The 18,733-nt window shown below is 37.6% G+C and overlaps 1 protein-coding gene across 1 annotated transcript in view; it reads right to left on the bottom strand.

The window, feature by feature from the left end:
- LOC140228494 (cleavage stimulation factor subunit 3-like) overlaps positions 1 to 18,733 on the bottom strand; it is a 35,113-nt gene that overhangs the window by 2,581 nt on the left and 13,799 nt on the right. Inside the window, exons 4-18 of the mRNA XM_072308725.1 lie at positions 13,842 to 13,874; positions 12,708 to 12,907; positions 11,975 to 12,101; positions 11,287 to 11,364; positions 10,813 to 10,975; positions 9,946 to 10,055; positions 9,559 to 9,675; positions 8,882 to 8,956; positions 7,616 to 7,759; positions 6,980 to 7,082; positions 6,134 to 6,203; positions 5,062 to 5,158; positions 3,831 to 3,929; positions 2,118 to 2,286; positions 1,364 to 1,519 (exon numbers count right to left, since the gene is read on the bottom strand). Coding sequence (XP_072164826.1) covers positions 1,364 to 1,519; positions 2,118 to 2,286; positions 3,831 to 3,929; positions 5,062 to 5,158; positions 6,134 to 6,203; positions 6,980 to 7,082; positions 7,616 to 7,759; positions 8,882 to 8,956; positions 9,559 to 9,675; positions 9,946 to 10,055; positions 10,813 to 10,975; positions 11,287 to 11,364; positions 11,975 to 12,101; positions 12,708 to 12,907; positions 13,842 to 13,874 — 1,741 coding nt within the window. The remainder of the gene's footprint in view (positions 1 to 1,363; positions 1,520 to 2,117; positions 2,287 to 3,830; positions 3,930 to 5,061; positions 5,159 to 6,133; positions 6,204 to 6,979; positions 7,083 to 7,615; positions 7,760 to 8,881; positions 8,957 to 9,558; positions 9,676 to 9,945; positions 10,056 to 10,812; positions 10,976 to 11,286; positions 11,365 to 11,974; positions 12,102 to 12,707; positions 12,908 to 13,841; positions 13,875 to 18,733) is intronic.

Genomic DNA, 18,733 nt, shown 5'->3' with positions numbered 1-18,733 from the left:
GATACCAATGTGTGATTGGTCAAAATGCTGTCACGTGACCATGTTCACAAGGATGAGAAGCGTTATATTTCATAACATGACGTAAATTACGTACAATCATGGAATATAACAGCGACTACGTTAAACAAATGGCGTTATATCTGGAGGGGTGACGTAATCAAAAATCAATTGTTATGATGCGCGCAACATACACAGAGACGCTTTGCACACACACACACACATACTTACGAATGTAATCGTGACCGGTCGACCGACCACACGCACCATACCACTTACGTTTACACAATGCGCTAGCGGTAGAGCATCACACTGACACACGCTAGTACACTGCAAGCGCGAATTACGAAATTGCAACTGATTTGTTTTCGTCAAACTGGCATGGCAGCTTTGATGAGCAGCTGCCCTTCGCTTGTGAGAGAGAAAGAATTGTTGTCGTGATAGCTATAGAGCCTCCTACTCCAATCAATGTTAGACAGTCGTGACAGGAAAGCCAAAGGATTTCCCATTACATTACCAGAGCCTGAACTGAGTAAGTTTTTATGCTACTTGTACTAGCGCAGGACCTGGACCAGGGCCAGGTCCGTAGTCTAAACAGCTCTTGTACCAGTGACCGCAGGCAGAAGAGATTAGGTCCTACATTATCAGAAAGTTCACATTCTCATACATCACCACAAACAAATGTTATATGTCAACAAGCTTGCTTTACCCAGACCAAAAGCGGCATTTGGTCTAGTCTTCTACAATTTTTACATCTCTCATTACAAAATCTGGCTCTACCGCTACGAAACTAGGCCCTACGTACGATTGATTAACGACTGTTCTAGAAATTACTTAGCATGTGATAAACAGGCAACGGTCGTACCCCACGGAAGAACGAATTCCCGGTAGGCCTACGTGAAAGCCATCGGAGTTAGATCTAACGTTACGTATCAAAAGGTTACTTGTGGCTCGATTGAATACCACTGGCACTAGCGCACTGTTGTCATGCGGTACTCGCGTTCATGAATATGACTGCGAAAAGGAGTAGTGTTTCTAGACCTAGTCGTTTTGCTTTAGGGCCTATACAGCAGTTTATTTCTTGTACTGTAGGTCATATAATATAACAGATATTGACTTTTTCCTTCGGTAGGAATATAACATTTAATTTCCCTTGGGAAGTTATATTTTTGTCTCGGAATACTATATTTTTCCTCAGCGCTACGCGCTTCGGAAAAATATAATAATCCTCGACAAAAATATAACTTCCCGCGAGGATCTCAAATGTTATATTCCACCTCTGGTAAGTCAATATCTGTATAATATAAAATGCAAAAAAAACCCCAAAAAACAAAGAGAGAGGGAGGGAAACTTGTGTTCAACTTACGATCTGGAATTTTGCACTCGGCAATCAGTCTCATGAGGTCATCGACCCTGACAAAAGGTCCCTGGAAGCTGTCAGGTGGGGGTAGCCTAGTGAGGACCATGGAGGCAGCCAGGGGAAGGGGGAAGTCTCCACCAGGTACTGGGTGGGCTCCAGGCACTGGGATGGATTAAGGAAGAAACAAATATGAGACACTCTCTCTTGTTCTGTCAGATGGTTGACTGGCACAAATTATTATAAAAAAAAAATGATTCTTACAAACTGTTCTTATGAAGGCATCATCTAGTTCTCTTAAATCCTACTAAGAAGTCTATTACTAAGAAGTCAGATGTCAGCTCTCTGGTTTTGTTGGTGCATCAGAGAACTACAAATAATTATCTACATCTCTATCTATTCAATTCAATTCTACATAACGTTGAAGACACCAATGCATACTTAAGTTAATGCAATCTTATCATACACACAAAGACATACGAACTGTAAGAATAGGCCTGTAAGAGTGTATATTAGATGGCATTCTATCAACTTTATGAACAGCTTCCTTGTGAAAGCAAATAAGCAAACATGTTTTATCATAATAAGCAAAAATGTGTGTATGCCAGATATTTCATGGTATGACCTTTGACACACACACACACAAAAAAAAAAAGATTCATGGGAGAGTAGCAGTCTCACAAAATAAACCTCAGTATTTTCACAGTAAGTTACACCAGAAACAAGCTGCTGGTTCGGCTAGGAAAATGTCAAGCGAACTCACTAGGTGAGACCCTTGGTCTGAATGGCAGCATCTGGTCCAGGGCAGGTCTACAGATCTCCTCTTTGCTGGTCTCCCCCGATGCTTCTTTCCTCTCCTCGGCTCCCTGGCTCATGTCTGGGTTGGCTGGGTTCAGAGCCACAGGTAGGACTGTCTGGTACTGCCTCAAGTCCTGCAAAGAAAGACATAAAAAATAACAGGATAAAAAGATGGTATAGTTTTGATTGAGATGGGAGATTCAAATTTGAACTTTTTGCAAGATAATTAAAAACCATCTGTGATATATTAAAGAGCATGCAATTCTAAACGGTATTCAAAGTTTATTCGATGAAAATTGGTTTTGATGGCTGAGATATCCAAAAACAAAGTAAAACAAAGTGGTCCTGATAAAAGGTGGGTCCCATCTTTTATTACGATTTCTATATTTTTTGGATATCTCAGCCATTATCAAACCATTTATCAAATAAACTTTGAATTCCTCTGTAATAGAATTGTATACTCTTTCATATTTCATGAGGTTTCTCATTTTCTCACACATAAGTTGGAAACCTGAAGCCTAATCTCAAACAAAACTATACTTGCAATGATAACTTCACATACTGATTTTGCAACATTAACACACTTCTATACCAATACTGATTTTGTGTTTGAATTTTGTTTTTGCATTTTGTTTGTTTAACAACATGCACTGAAATCTTTGAAACACTGTCTTTTAATAGCTATAATGAAAATTTGATATCACCAAAAAAACTTAAAAAAAACTAGAAATGTCGCTACGGCGACTGGTATGCCTCCGCCATAATGCATGGTTCTCCTAATAGGTCTATAGCACAATGTCTTGACAATGTGTGATGACAGTTTCACACAATTGGCAAAATATTAAAATGACAGTTTTGCCACAAATGTGCTGAAAGTTCACTTTCCTAGAACTAGGTTCAATTGGATGAATGATTAAAACGTCAGAGTGCAGGTATTTGAGGAACTGATGATTTTTATTTGACTTTTGACCCTTTTATAAGTTTATGCATTGAGTAATTTTCAAGGTATTGAGAAAAAGTATAATTTCAGTATCAAATGGTAAAATAGTATTATCTAAACCTGGCCTTTGACCTTTGACCTCACAGTTCCAAAGAGAATCACTATTAGGTAGAACATGCATAAATATGTAAGTTTCATGATGATACCTCGAGTTACTTTCGAGATATGGAGGAAAAAGTGCAATTTAGCACTTTCACTTGACCTTTGACCTTTTGACCTTTGACCTTTTGGCAAGAAACTTCCCACAGAATATATATTGGGTAATACATGCATACATCAAGTTTTGAAAAAAAATCCTTCAGGCATTGCATAAATATAAGGAAAGTAGTGATATTTTGAGGAGTTGGGAAAAACACAAAATTTCAACTTTTTTTTCACAAAATAACCTGTGACCTTTGACCTTTGACCCTGTGACCCTAAAATCCACACAAAGTATTATTCCCCCAGGATATACCCTCATACCAAGTTTGATGTAAAACCACCACATGGTTCTTGAGATATCGACAAAAACAAAACAGGACGGACGAACGGACGGACGGATGACCCGAAAACATAATACCTCCGGCCATTTCGTTGGCGGAGGCATAATAAAAAAAAATGAAACTCACGTAATTGTGGCTATAGCAATCTTTCACACAACAAATACATGCACTCATACAAGAAGCTACAGACACCCACCTTGTATCCCAGTGCCTTGAGTTCAGGTCCTGTGCATGGGAAGAGGTCGAGGTAGCGATATCTGTCCACCAAGAGACTGGTCTCTTTGTCCTTGTAGTCCTGAAGACAGGGAGGGTAAAAACAGCCACGTCAAACACTCTATCAACATAGTCTCAGCTGTCTAATGCTATTGTCACCACGTTTCTACACAAGATTTCAATTGGCAACCTCTGATATACTGTGTAAAGTAGAAGTTCTACAAGAAAATCCGTAACATTAACCATAACCATTATTTCTATGTAGAAATGTCTGCATTGCACATAATTCCTCATTAGCAGTACAGTCTGTAACTGCAGCTGCTGTTATTGTTGTGCACACCTTTTATCGGGGGGGGGGGGGGGGAGATGCTGGTGCTGGTGGTCTTCTTCTTCTTTGTATGGCACAATGTTCCTGGTTGATACCATTTACTGACTATTGCTAGTAACCTGGGATGAACCACAAGGGGTCAGCATCATTTGCACATTATGTGGGTAGGTAGTTGGACCACTTCACAGCATTAGCACTCTGCTCTTCACGATGACTGAATAAGGTGGGATCAGAGTGTTTTGCCTCTTACTAGAGGGGACAGTATGATTACACACAGCATTGCTCAGCTAGACTCGAGAGTCGAACTGTTGTTTGGACTGGGAGGCAGACACGCAACCAACTGAGCCAAAACTCCATCCATTTGTGGTGGTGGAATGGAGGGTACATTACGAACACTTACTTTGTACTAGAAGTATGTGTGTGGGGGGGGGGGGGGGATATAAGGAAGTCTTACAGTGACACACATGACTTTTCAACATGGTCCTGAAATCAAACTCACCTTGTCTTACACATATGTGACTGGCTAGTGCTGTCATGCCAGTAAATGATTTTAAAATTAGGCATATTTCACAGATTCCACAGAGACTTTTGCATTTTATAGCTTGGACATGACTTGGCAGCAATGATATCTGTATTTTAGGCAAAAAGTCATAGTTTGGTTCAACAAGTGAAAAAAGTGTGCATACTACAGATGCTAAATCAAGAGTACAGAAAAAAACAATTTCTGAATTTTGGAAACACTTTTTTCTTTACTTTACAAAATATACTAAATATTAATCATACAAAAAAACAACAACTCACAAACAAGAATGTTCAGTTCTGAAATGTAGGCAATGTTTCCTTTCCCCTACCAGCCTAATCAAATACTGTAGGCAATCTGACTCACTGTCTTGAATATTGTCTGTCTCCTCTTTTCTACTTTCACGATGCTGGCAAGATCTCCGCATGTCGATTCAAAATCCTCAAACCTCAGCCAGATTTCTCTGAAAGATGCAAGACATGACACCACAGTCTCGAAATAACAGCTCCTCAGATAAATAGGGCCCAAAACTTTGTTACAATGCACAAGGTTAGTCTTATACTGCTTACGTGTGTCCACCACTGAAACAAGTGCTGGACAAAACACACTTCATGTATGTAATTGGGCAGAAAGTAGTCAACATAAAGTTATTGTTTCACTTCTCCTTCCCTATTTAGAGGTGAGTGCTTACTCTCAAGGTATACATGTATGACCAGTCTTCTCTTAAAAGGGTACTCTTGGTTCAAACAAACACTGACCTACATTACAACACAGTAGTGTCACTTGATTAGACATGTAATCATCTTTTGCTTTCTTGACATCTGATGTCACCAGTTTAGAAGAACAAGATTTCCAGACAGTAAGAACTATCATCTTGGATATGTCTTACAAAATACCAGTTATGAGAGAGACATTAATCAAATTATCCTTGCATCATAGACCTGATGGGCAACAGAAGACACTCAAACTGTACCTTGAAATAGGATATGACCAGTTCTCAGCTACTGTACAACCAGAAACATTTGTAGCATGAAAATTTTGCAAATTCAAGCCAACAGCCTTTTTTTGACATGAAACTTTCCCTAATTGGGACTACATACATGTATAGCAGATTGGGTAGACAAAAACTTTCAAGTGCATTTTACCTTCACAAAACGGTGGCTTGTCGCAAAATCTGTGAAGTTTCATGCATGGGAAAATTTTTCATTTTTTTTTTCTTCTCAATTTCTTAGCATATTGGTCTTTATCAAATCGTGCAATTCTTACTTTCCAATTTCTTGCTTTTTGAGCAGAACATAAGACCATTTCAGTGAGATATATAATATATAATATATATATATTATTTTTTTTTTTTTTTTTTTTTGATGAACCATCAAACCGCAGCGTACTACTAGAGAGAATGCAATGTAGAGGATCTATTGTCTGCATGGTAACTCACCCTGACTGTTCCGGTGGTAGACTGCCTGATGTCAGCACTCTCTCAAACAACACTCTTGTGTTGTTGTCCTCTAAAGAAAGAGAAAACAAAAAAATCCAACATGAGTCAGCATACTACGATGTAATGAACAATTGTGTTGCCACTGTGTGAACAAGAGATCACAAAGGCCTCTCCAAGGATTTGATTATATATATAAAAAACAAAAAAAACAGCAACAACTTTAAATTACAAAGTCTTCATCAATAACTTCGGATTTACATTGAATGAGGAATATTGGGTTGTTGTTTTTTTAACATCACAACAAAAAATATACACACATTATAAATATATACAGACAGAGAGAGGGAGACAGAGACTTCAGACACACTATGCTCTTTCTCTGATGCCCATAAAAACCAACATATGAGCTTTAAACATGAAATTCACAATTGAAATTCCTTCAAATACAGGGCCAATAAAGTAAAATTTGTCTAACCTGAAGGAAGAAAATCGGTAGTCAGAGAGATGTGAGTATTCTAAGTTTCAAAGAAAGTGTCTCCTATGCTTTCATCTGTTTGAACTGACAAATTTTGCAAATTCATGTCACCAACATGCATTTCAAAAAAGTTCATTGTTTACCAAATGCAAAAAATGTATAGACTGCTTAACAGACCTTACACATACAAAACATAATGAATAGCTGTTACTGTATTGCATACTTCAGTGATTTACAATACTAGGAAAAATGGTTACAAGTATGAGGAGTACGACCTTACAATCATCTTTACTTTGCTGAGGAAAGAGAGAGGAGAAGCATCATGAGAGAACTTTGAAATCACAGAAACCATGAAGGCTGTAACAACTCACCATTGAGATGTGAGAGATAGTCTACATAAGCCAGGATGTACTCAGGAACATCTCCATACTTCTTCAGCCCAAGCTCAAAGATCTTGAACGCTACTTGAGAGTCCTATTTGATAACATGGAAAAAATCAGTAAAGACCAAAAGTTCCAACCTCTTGCTGACTAAATATAGAGTGCCACACATGAAAGTACAGATGATTAACTGATATACCCGTAAGTAACATATTGTATCAATCCCTATCATGAAAAAGAAGTGGCCTTTAAAAGACAGTTTGCAGAAACTTGACATGTTTACATTCTTGATATCATAGAAAAGTTTTTGTTCATCCGACAGGCAGAATGTCAAGTTAAGAATGCATGAAATTAATGGAATTAAACCACATGACGTAACCGAGCCAAGTTTTAATCTTCGATGATGTCTGCATCTACCTCCAGGATCACTTTTCTTTTTCTTTTTTTTTCAGAGAAGTTAATAAATAAGAGAATTCTTAAGAACAAATTGATGAAGTACTATCACCCAGTCTTTGGTAACTTTACCTAGTCCCATATTGCAGAATTATCTTAAGTATATTATCATCTAATAAAGTACACAGACAAATCATGGACATGTAAGTGTTTGAAAAGACTTAAGGGACACACCTTGCTACAGTAGTACTCCATGAGAGCTGCTGCCACAAAGACATGGTACTTGGATCTTGAATCCTCCCTGGCCTTCTTGAATACCGCCCTCGCTGCCTTGATGCCTTCTGCTCTCCTGGCAAACTTCATGTACTGGACATACACCTTTACAGAGCATGGGGGATGGGTTAGATTTTCATAAAGTATACTTTAATCCATTTACCATTGATTTAAAGGGATCGTATAGTTTTGGTTGAGACCAAATTTCAGGTTTCTAACATTTTTTTTGGTGAGATAATGAGAAACCTCTTATGAAATATGAAAGAGCATGTAATTCCATGAGGAATTCAATGTTTATTTGATGAAAATTGGTTTTGAAATGGCTGGGATACCGAAACAGAGCGATTCTAATGAAGTGTGGGACCTACATTTTATTACGATCACTTTGTTTTACTTTGTTTTTGGATGTCTCAGCCATTCCACAACCAATTTTCATCAAATAAACTTTGAATTCCTCTTAGAATGGCATGCTCTGTACCATTTCATAAGTGGTTTTTTGGTATCTCGCAAAAAGTTAAAAGTCAAATCCTCAGCTCCACCAATACTGTACCATCCCTTTAACATATTCATTATATTGATCTGTAATAATCTTATATTTTACGCAACAGAACTGCATGGATAAAGTATAACCAATATCATATTCCTCATTAATAAAATCATATTTAGTGATTGGTCTACATAGCATCATGTGACCAAATATAACATTACTATAGTGTTGATGTTGAAAACAAAATGTCAATGGAGAAAAAATGCAACACCATTCCAACATTCATAGTAAAGTGCGCCATACCATGAATATTATCATACATATATGCACTCGATCACTGTTTTTATATTAACAGCATGTGTAAAGTGCTATGAGTATCAATCTTGTAGACCACTGTGTAAATCACATTAATCATGGTACACTGATTATCTGCACTGCAATATGTAAACATTTCTATTTCAACAATGTTATCATTTTATTCAAAGATTTCTTGGAGGTCTATAAAATAAATATATCATGCACTGCTTCATGTCATACAAGTGAAATTATGGATTCTTTGGTGACATGGTAACAGTTATTGCACTATGCTCTTTGGATTGAACATCACTGTCACCTTGGAATCTATAATCCTAGAACTACAATCTTTCCATGAATGGTATATTTGTTTACTACACCTTACAGTACCATGCCTCCTGCCTGTCACTATGAGGAGGTAAGACGGAACACAACATCTCCCTTACCAGTGTAGGGTTAATGTCCTCATGTCCAAGGAGCCTGGTGTAGATGTTGTGGACTTTCTCGTATTTCATCCTTCCCTGCAGTAACCAGAAACAGAAAGAGTGAAATCAATGAATGATAAAACTTGTAAATAAAATTAGCTCAGCAAAGGTCAGCAAATCATTACAAACATTTAAGCTGGGAAATGATGTATGACACTGGGCTCTTTAGATACATCTACAGTGATTATCAACAGTCTGCTAAAACATTTCAAGTAGACACATTATGTCAGACACAAAAAAAGGAAGCCCACAATGTCATTTATCCACAGTAAATTCATCACACAGGCACAGCCATATCATCTCACAATGCCTGTGCAGGATCACATACAGTTAACCTTGTCTAAGTTGAGTCCATAGGGACTGGAGAGCATGTATTACATGCTGTGACATATTTGGCCAGCTTACCAACAATCAAGTACATGGATACATTACAAGTTACTATGGAAGGGCAAACTATCTTTCTTCTAAAATATGTTACAATTCTAGTACTTGGATTCAAGCATATTGTCATCACTTGTTGCTCTTTTAGGCATGTCTAAAGCACGCTCTCTGGTTGTCTGTAAAAATAACAACATTTTCATAGAAAGGTATGGACAAAATGTTAATATTTTGACATTTGAATTCTTAGTGGCACCTACCTCCTCAAAGTCAGCATAAGCAAAGTAGATGAGAAAGTTCTTCTTCATGAGGGTTGAGATGGCTCTCTCATACACAGCTGCTGCCTCGTCACTGTACACCTTGCCACTGTTCATGTCCTGTCAATCAATTAATCAATCAATCAATCAATCAATCAATCAATCAATCAATCAATCAATCAATCAATCAATCATTCATTCATTCACAGCATGAAGGCAGAGTGTGATGTCATGGACATACCATTTTGTGAGTATTCAAATCATACACATGTCACTATACTGCTTCTGCTGAAAACATAGCATGTATTATACACAGAATGAAATAACCATCAAGCAATCTTCAGTGTGTTTAAGAAAGGAAAGACATCAGGAGTTCCACGAGTTACTTACCCCCTTCTCCGTGAATATCCTGCTGGCGTTCTCCAGGTAGAGGGCAAACTCGTACCATACATCAGGGTGATGTCCCAAACACAGCAGACATTGCTCATAGGCAAACATCACTGGAGGGTGACAGAAAGAGAATTGAAGATGGGTAATATACTATCTAATAGGAAGCTACACTTTTTTTTTACAGACACACATACAGAAACATATCAACAGGATTGACAGGGATCTTCTATTGGAAAGATAGCCTTACAGTGTACTCGCTGAAAAGGTTCATCTGATTGGAAATTCAACTGGATGAGCGTTCGTTTTATCACAATCAATGAAATTACCTTTACTTGATAAGACTTTCGCCTGCTGGCTCTGCAGGCGAAAGTCTTATCAAGTAAAGGTAATTTCATTGATTGTGATAAAACGAACGCTCATCCAGCCTTACAGTGTATATCCTCAAATGGGGGGAGAAGGTAACATTATGATTTGTTACATACACTGTACTAGTATTGTTATAAGTATGCTTTGTTGAACACAAAAAGGTTCTGTTTTATGTGCTCCTAATTCATTCACAAAAGAGTTGGAGAATTTATTCACACAAGAGTTGGAGAATTTATTCACACAAGAGTTGGAGAATTTATTCACATAAGAGTTGGAGAATTTATTCACATAAGAGTTGGAGAATTTATTCACATATGAATTGGAGAATTTATTCACATAAGAATTGGAGGATTAATAAAGAGCAGCAGTGTGTGTGTTTTGTGGGGAAAGGGAGAGGGGTCCCTACATCTTCACTTTTAGGCAGAGAATATTATCACTAGCTAATCTACCCTTCAAGTCAACATCATCAAAAATGTCATCATTTAGATCTGAAAATGTTACCTCTCTTGGTGATGAGCATCTGGTCCTCTGTCCTCAGCGGGTTCTGCTTCTCCCAGTTGACATACTTCTTCCACAGTTCAATCTGCCTCGCCTCCTCGGCGGTGCCGGTTGGTGGGACGGACGGGGTGTTGCGGTTGAGACCCTTGGTGATGGCTTCGTACTCCTGAATAGTGTGGAGGTAGGACCAGAATACACATATTGGTCACAAGAAGACTCATCATCCAAGTGTGTATTTAAAGGTGAAGTTCAATTTGTGTGAGCACAGTGCAACATACAAACATAGGCCTACCAGGTACCCTGATTTCTTTTATGCCAATGTTTTGCATTGACTCTGTGGCATATCACTTATGTCTATTTTCCCCATCTAGATTCATGTCTTTTTCTTCTCAAATTACCCGTTCTGGTGTTATGATTCTTAAAACCAATTACCGTATGACCTACATGGGATGCTATTTTCACCATTGATTATCTTACCTTGGCCACTCTCCTGGCATTCATGTAATCTCTGCTCCTGTCTTCCACCATCTTCTTGGCAATCATTGGATTGATGCCCTGAGTGAGGAGATGAAGAGGAGGAGGAATAAGACAAGATGATGATAAGATCGAAAGAAAACTACAAAATAACATAGCGGTAATTGCAGGTAAAAGTATTTCTCCACTACACTAATGTTTGACACAGCTCCACTCGACTACGATGGTTTGGGTTTTTTTTTCACACTGTAACATCAGCAATACAAATGTATGCTTAGCTTTAGTTATTTGCAAAGAGTGCAAAAAACAAGAAAGAAGATTTTATTTGTTATTTCATCTAATCTAATCAATTCGACTTTAGTTTGTTCTCTTTCTCTCATTTTCTCTTTTTTTTCGTCTTTTTTTTGGGGGGGGGGGGGTGTTGACAGCTAGGCAGTCTTGCTAGTAAATTAGATAAATTACCTATACATATATGTACATAATACTAACATGCAACAGATTTTTTTTTTTTATAAGAAAAGATTAAAAATACAATAATGAGGGTTGATTTTGAATGTGTCCAAAATAATGCAAGTTTGCCAAGGGGATGAATGTAGCACATAAATGCAATTAAACACTGAGGAAGCTGTGATCCTGTGAGGTTATACAGCGTACAGCCAGCTGTATCGTTTATGTGATACATCTAACTTACATTCTCATAGTTGTTGTAGTCCTTCCATAGAGCTTCGATGTTTGACATGGGGTTGACGATGCCTCTCTGAAACACTCTTCTTACTGCTGTGATCCTCTGATTCTCTGCGTAGGAACCCACGGCTTCACTGGAAAACATAAACACAGGTCCATGTCACTTCTGATTATACGTTTACACCTCAAAGACTCATCAGTTTGTGTTTAGTAACCACTATCAATGTATACCAAATTATTTTGTGCTCTAATTTGGCATACAGTACATAGCAGTTGTGGTTCATGCCAATTGATTCAGAGCACAAATGCAAAGTCTTTTCACACATCTCCTCCCCAACAAAAAATTAAAAAAATAGATGAATAAAAGTACTAGCTAGATACATAGAATTATATACAAAATAAATAAAAAAAGATATAATAAACTAGCAAGTTCCTCTGCAAAGACAATACAATATGTCACTCTGATCCCCCCCCCCCCCCCCATTTCTGGAGTGAATTCTTTCTGCTTTATTTGTCTCACACACTTCTTCATTCTCAAAAACAAACAAACAAACAAACAAACAAACAAAACAAACAAACACAAAACAAACTACACAAAGTGCACACTCATAAACATGGAGCATTCAAACCTTTAGCTGCCTTACCAGTACTCTTAACGTGGCAGAGCACACTAACAAAGTCATGATTAACTGACTAGAAGTAATTGAGCATCAGTGATACCAGCCAACTGGTATACTTACACCCCCTTGAGGAACTGAATGTAGTCATTCCAGATGGGGTAAGAGAAGATGTCCATCCCCATCTTGTCCAGGGCAAAGTCATATGCCTGTGCCATCTTCTCCCTGTAGGACGATAGACTCCCTTTGGTCTCTTTGACGTAGGACAGGTAGCACTTCCACAGGTCGATGTTCATCACCTTCATCAGGCATCGCTGAAACAGCTGGGGAGCAAGACCAATCACAACCAGAAATTGAGACTGAGACTTGCAAGATTTATAGGTTGATGTATTTGAAGGAGTTTCATGCAGCCAGTTCCATATAGTGCTTGATTTCTATATTTCCAACTAGGCATAAAATTACTATCAAAGTCTTTCCTTGCAGTCCAAGAACATAAACTCCAGCTACATGGGCATCATTCATTTTACAATCTTATCAAAGACATCTCTGGAGATGTTTCAACATTTTGAAATACCCTTGCTATTTTTTTTTCCTGGTGAATCAAACACAAAAATCAGTCCCAAGTTTAAATCAAAATATAATCCTTTATAAATACTAAAAGATCTCCATTCCAAGACACCTTCTGTTTTGCCAACATGGAGGATACATGTAAGTCTAGCCCTACATTCATGCCACTAAAATCTGTTCATTTTATATTCTTACCACCAACATACTTTAGCCTTTATATCATTGCCAATTTATATCCTACACAATGTAAGCTTATTTACTTGACAGCCTTCACGTTAAATGCCACAATTATATCGAATATTTCTCCAGAGGTTGTGACATGCACACTACATAGCCTGGCTCTCATTACCGCAATCATTACTCTGCCTCAGACTATGAGATAATCTTCCCCTCAGACTAAAAGACTTAGAGTGAATTAGAGTGAAATATTTGTCCTATGTCATGTTATTTTTACAAACATAATACAAGTATTATAAATCATAAAGACGTAGTAGTTCTTAGTGTGTGCTATCAAGCACAAGTAGATGAAGTTATCTCCAAGGCTCAACTAAACTCATAACTTCACATCATTGCGACAAGTGATAAGACTGGATTGCTTTCAAATGTACCTAACACTCAAAGATGTTCATGTGAAGCACACAAAGTAAGCAAAAGACACAAGTCTATGAAATGAAAAAGAATTTTACTAACCTTTTCCACTCTCTCATAGTTCTTACTCTTCATCTGCGGGTAAAAAGATGGGAGTAGCACAAATTTGATCCTCAGAAAAACTTGACAGCAATTTAGAGAGACACTTTAATTTTTCCGCGAACAGCTGCTGGACGACATTGCTACAATGAAATTTACATTTTTGCATATATGTTCTGATGACACATGAATAAATGAAACATTAACATCAATAGACAATCAAGCTTAATAAACAAATAAGTTTGTAGAGAACATAAATAAATAATAATTCACTAATATAAATTAAGTTGTATAATGCAGCATACTTGCTTATTAGAATACAAATATTTTTGTCTTTTTTGATTGAGATCAATAATGAATGGTTTTCTTCAGAGCATACTCTCAATACATTATATAAAAGCAGAGCAAACATATTTCACAAAAATTCACCATGGTTAAGCCTCACAGCTACACTTATACTGTACTTCAAGTACTGTGGCCACAGAATGGGGGGGGGGGGGGTGGCGCTACTTTTTTGGCGCTGCAGAAAAAAAAAAGGGGGAAAAATACCACACCCATGAATTTTCCAAAAAGGTTGGGGGGGGGGGGGAAGGGGAAATTGACCGTGATCTCCCTTCCAACCCCCCAATCCCCCCACCCTCCCCCCCCCCCCCCCCATCCCACACCCTGCCCATTCTGAAAAACATTCGGGGGCTCCTGATGTACACTTAAAGGTGCTACATAAGCACTTGCCTGATTGCCCGAGGCAAATTAAAATCAAAGTCAGGCAAGTGTTTTGGAACATTGACCAAAAAAAAAAAAAAAAAAAAGCTTGCCTGAACTGGGCAAGCAAAAAGGTGTGAAGCCACCTTTTTTATGTGTATTCCTCCCTACAAATCCATAAAGTCAACCACACAGTAATTAATGCAATATACTTTAATCTTATTTCAGAAACTTTCCAACACTTACGTGAAGAAGCCCCAATGCAAAGCAACACTGATACTCGATACAACCAAGTTTGTTAATATACTTTATTATGTCAAAGCGTGTGAATCAATGTGTGTTGTATATTCAAATGATTGTGTTTAAGCCCTTGACTTACATGTGACTTTTAAAAATAAATTTCTTAGATTTTGGACTTTCTTTTCAGGCAAGCACAATTCATGTTTCGGTAAGCGTTCTACAACAATTTGAAAATCTGCTTGCCTGATCACGCTAGTAATAAAACTAGAAATGTCGCTATGGTGACTGATGCCTCCGCCATAATGCATGATTCTCCCAATAGGTGTTTGGTACAATGTCTTCACAATGTGTTATGACAGTTGCACAAAACTGACAAAATATTGAAATGACAGGTTTGTCAGAAATATCTTGAATGTTTACTTTCCTTGAACTAGGTTTGCTATGGAGTGCAGGTACCTGTATTTGGGGAATTGAGAATTTTTACTTGACTTCTGACCGACCCTTTTATAAGTTTATGCATTGAGTAATTTTCAAGGGATGAAGAAAGAGTGAAATTACAGTATAAAATATATACATATATTGCATTTAAACCTGGCCTTTGACCCTTAACCTTTGACCTATGACCTTCTGGTTAGAGATTTCCCAGAGAATCTCCATAAAGGAATACATGTATATATCAATTTTTAGTTTTAAAAATAATAATGCAAGCATTGCATATAATAGTATATGAGGGAAAAAATAAAATTTTGAGGAGTTGACCTTGACCTTTGACTCCCTGACTATTGACCCATGACCCCTACATTCCCTAGAAAATCCCTGCCAGTCAGTACATGTGTATGTACCAAGTTCCATGAAGATACATTGAACCCATTTGCGAGAAAAGTGAAATTGTGACATATTCACCTAGCCTTTGACCTTTTGACCTTTGACCTTATGACATGAAACTCTCTCTGGAGAATCTTTATGCAGTAGTACATGTCTACACTAAGTTTCAAGAAAATACCTTCGGGAATTGCATGGATATGGGGGAAATAGCAACGTTTTTAGCATTTGACCTTGACCTTTTGACCTTTGACCTCTGTCCAAATTCACTCAAAAACTAATCAAGTGATTGTCCCCATCGTACATCATCCTCAGCCAAAGTTGGTGAAATTTGCTGAATCTAGTCTTGAGTTATCGCGTAAACAGTACAATTTAATGATTTGACCTTGACCTTTGATCTTTGGCCGATTTCACCCAAAATCTAATCAAGTAATTGCCCCATCCTACTTAATACTAGGACCAAGTTTGGTAAAATTCCAGTCAATATTACTCAAGTTATCGCGTAAACGATTGCGGACGGACGTATGGACGTACGTACGTGTACGTACGTACGTACGGACGGATGTACGTACAGACGGACGTACGTACGGACGGATGGACAACCCGAAAAAATAATGCCTCCGGCACCACTTCGTGGCGGAGGCATAAAAAGATAGTTCTGCAGCACCCTGTACTGTGTTTCTAAGATGGCTCTTACTAGGTGTATTTAGATTTCAACTTTACAATTGAAGACCGAGGACAGGGAACATGGTGTGGGAGGGGTGTCCCCCCCCCCCAAAAAAACAAAAAAAACAAAAACAAAAACAAAAAAACAAAAAACAAAAAAAAAACAGTAGGGTTTTTCTCGCTTTGGGATGAGAAATTGCGCAATTTGGTGCATACCTCTAACAAAATTTATTTGCATATATTTCTAATCTGTTTGAATCTGAAATGAATGAAAGACTGTCATGAAAGACATCACATTGACTACTTATTTTGAGTATATTTTGGTCAATGGTGAATGAGTTAAGAATGTATGACTGGTGTGACTTATTAGGGTTCCTAGATGACACAATTATTTAGAGACCTCTTTGGATTATTTATTCAGAATAATAAATAGCCGTAGTAAGACACAGCCACATATGTAACATCTTTAGCCATCAAAACAGAAAAAGGAAAAAGTTACTTTACACTCAGTTCAGCATTAGGGGGCATACCCAACAATGTTCATTATTGATCTATATTTTTGTTTTGCTGTTTTGGGGGGAGGTATGAGAAAATAATTGCTGAGTGGGCGAGCATGAGATGGGTCACCTCGGAGTGAGACTCGCAATGTAGACATGAGACTTGGCAGACCTTCATTTTCTCTTTGTCCAGCCTAAGCCCATCTTCCTTTGTTGGATATTGTGACATTTGTTTGAACAAAATTGTTTCCCCATGGAAGAGTATACAACCGGCTCATGAGAAGATATCATAAAGATATTGCCCTTTTGATGTGTCATATAACACTTGACATCCCGGATGGAGTTATATTTTGCGCAAGAGACTATATTTCCCTGATGCATGCAGCGCCATGGGAAAATATTGTCTTGAGGAAAAAATGGAACTCCCTAGGAACTGTCAAATGTTGTATTAAAATAACAGACAAGGCAATATTCGTTATATCATAAGGTCTACATAAATACCCACTCTAGTCCCATCAACAGTCAGTCAAATTATGCAATCATTATATTACCAGACATGATGTCACTGCTTACAATATAACACTTTTGATCTTGGCTGCAATATTCATATGATTGCTTTCTGACCAATCACCAACCAGTATTTATGTAGACCATAATAATATAACATCATAGTCCACTGTCATATGATGTTCATCCAATCTCCAACCATATGGTATTACCACACCAAGCCCAAGACAGGAAGTTTTACATAGTAGAGCAAAACAAATGAAAACAAAATCTAGTGCCACAATGCTAACCAAACTTTTTTTGAGAGGGAAATTCTACAACAGCAAAAAGCTACTCTGAAAAGAAAGACTGATTCTAAAAACACAACAGTGAAACTTAATTAAAGTCCAACTACAGGTAATGTTATGCAATATTGAGACATTTTTGCAAAACAGTTCTTGAACAGTTCATATGAATGTGCGAGTGAGCCATGTCATCACCTCACAATTTTCTATTGGACATTATGTCCCTCCCCCTCCCCCCAAAAAAAGACTTATACTAAAAAATGTTCGGCCATACAGGTGTAAAATAAATGTACAGTGGACTCCCATTTTAACGAAGCCTTCGGGACTGGCAGTTTCCTTTCATTATACCAAAACAATAAAAATACATAGAGTGGATAATGTTGCAGCCTGAATTTTTACTTCGTTGTAACCAGAATTTCATTATAACCATGTTCGTTATAATGGGAGTGCACTGTATAATGTTGTTCCTGACTGAATAACTTCACAATATTGATCAGTCAGATACAAGTATATTCCGAGTTGTGACTTGGGCATAATACAATAACAGTTTTGTGAGGATTAGCAAATCTTCACAAGTTCATTACTTCCCCAAATTTGTTGCAAAATAAATATTTTATCAAATTTTGATCAAATTTTCACTGTTGTAATAGTAAAATCTTACTCTTTCTTTTCAGACAAACTTTGAACTTGTACGCATTCCCTCCATTACTGTGGATTCTAGTGTCGGAGTATCGTCTGACCTCATTACCGCAATCCCGTTAGAACGAACATGGTCATAACGAAATCCCAGTTACAACAAAGTAAAATTCAAGGCCGCAACATTATCCGCTTTTTTTTTTTTTTAATTGTTCATTTGTTTGGTTATAATAAAATTTTGATAAACTGACAGAAAACTGCCAGTCCCAAGGACTTCATTAAAGAGAGTCCACTGTACCATGTTGTTGTTGTTGTTGTTGTTACTGTTCCTCATGCTCCGTAGCTGATTAGGTATTTGTGGCTTATTGTATCTCGAAAAAAAAAAAGAAATGCAGTAATTCCTCCAGTTTTTCATTTGGGTCATTTCCACGCTCTGACATCGACTTCAGGAAATTACAATTAAGAGCAAAACTCCTGAATTTTATGTAATGCTAAAAATTACAACTCTGAAAGATGTGATGCGTTGGACATTTTTCAAAGT

This window comes from Diadema setosum, chromosome 5, assembly GCF_964275005.1.
Source record: "Diadema setosum chromosome 5, eeDiaSeto1, whole genome shotgun sequence".
In the NCBI taxonomy this organism is placed as follows: Eukaryota; Metazoa; Echinodermata; class Echinoidea; order Diadematoida; family Diadematidae; genus Diadema; species Diadema setosum.
Note: the sequence above shows the minus strand (reverse complement) of the source record. Positions and strands in the feature narration are given on the sequence as shown.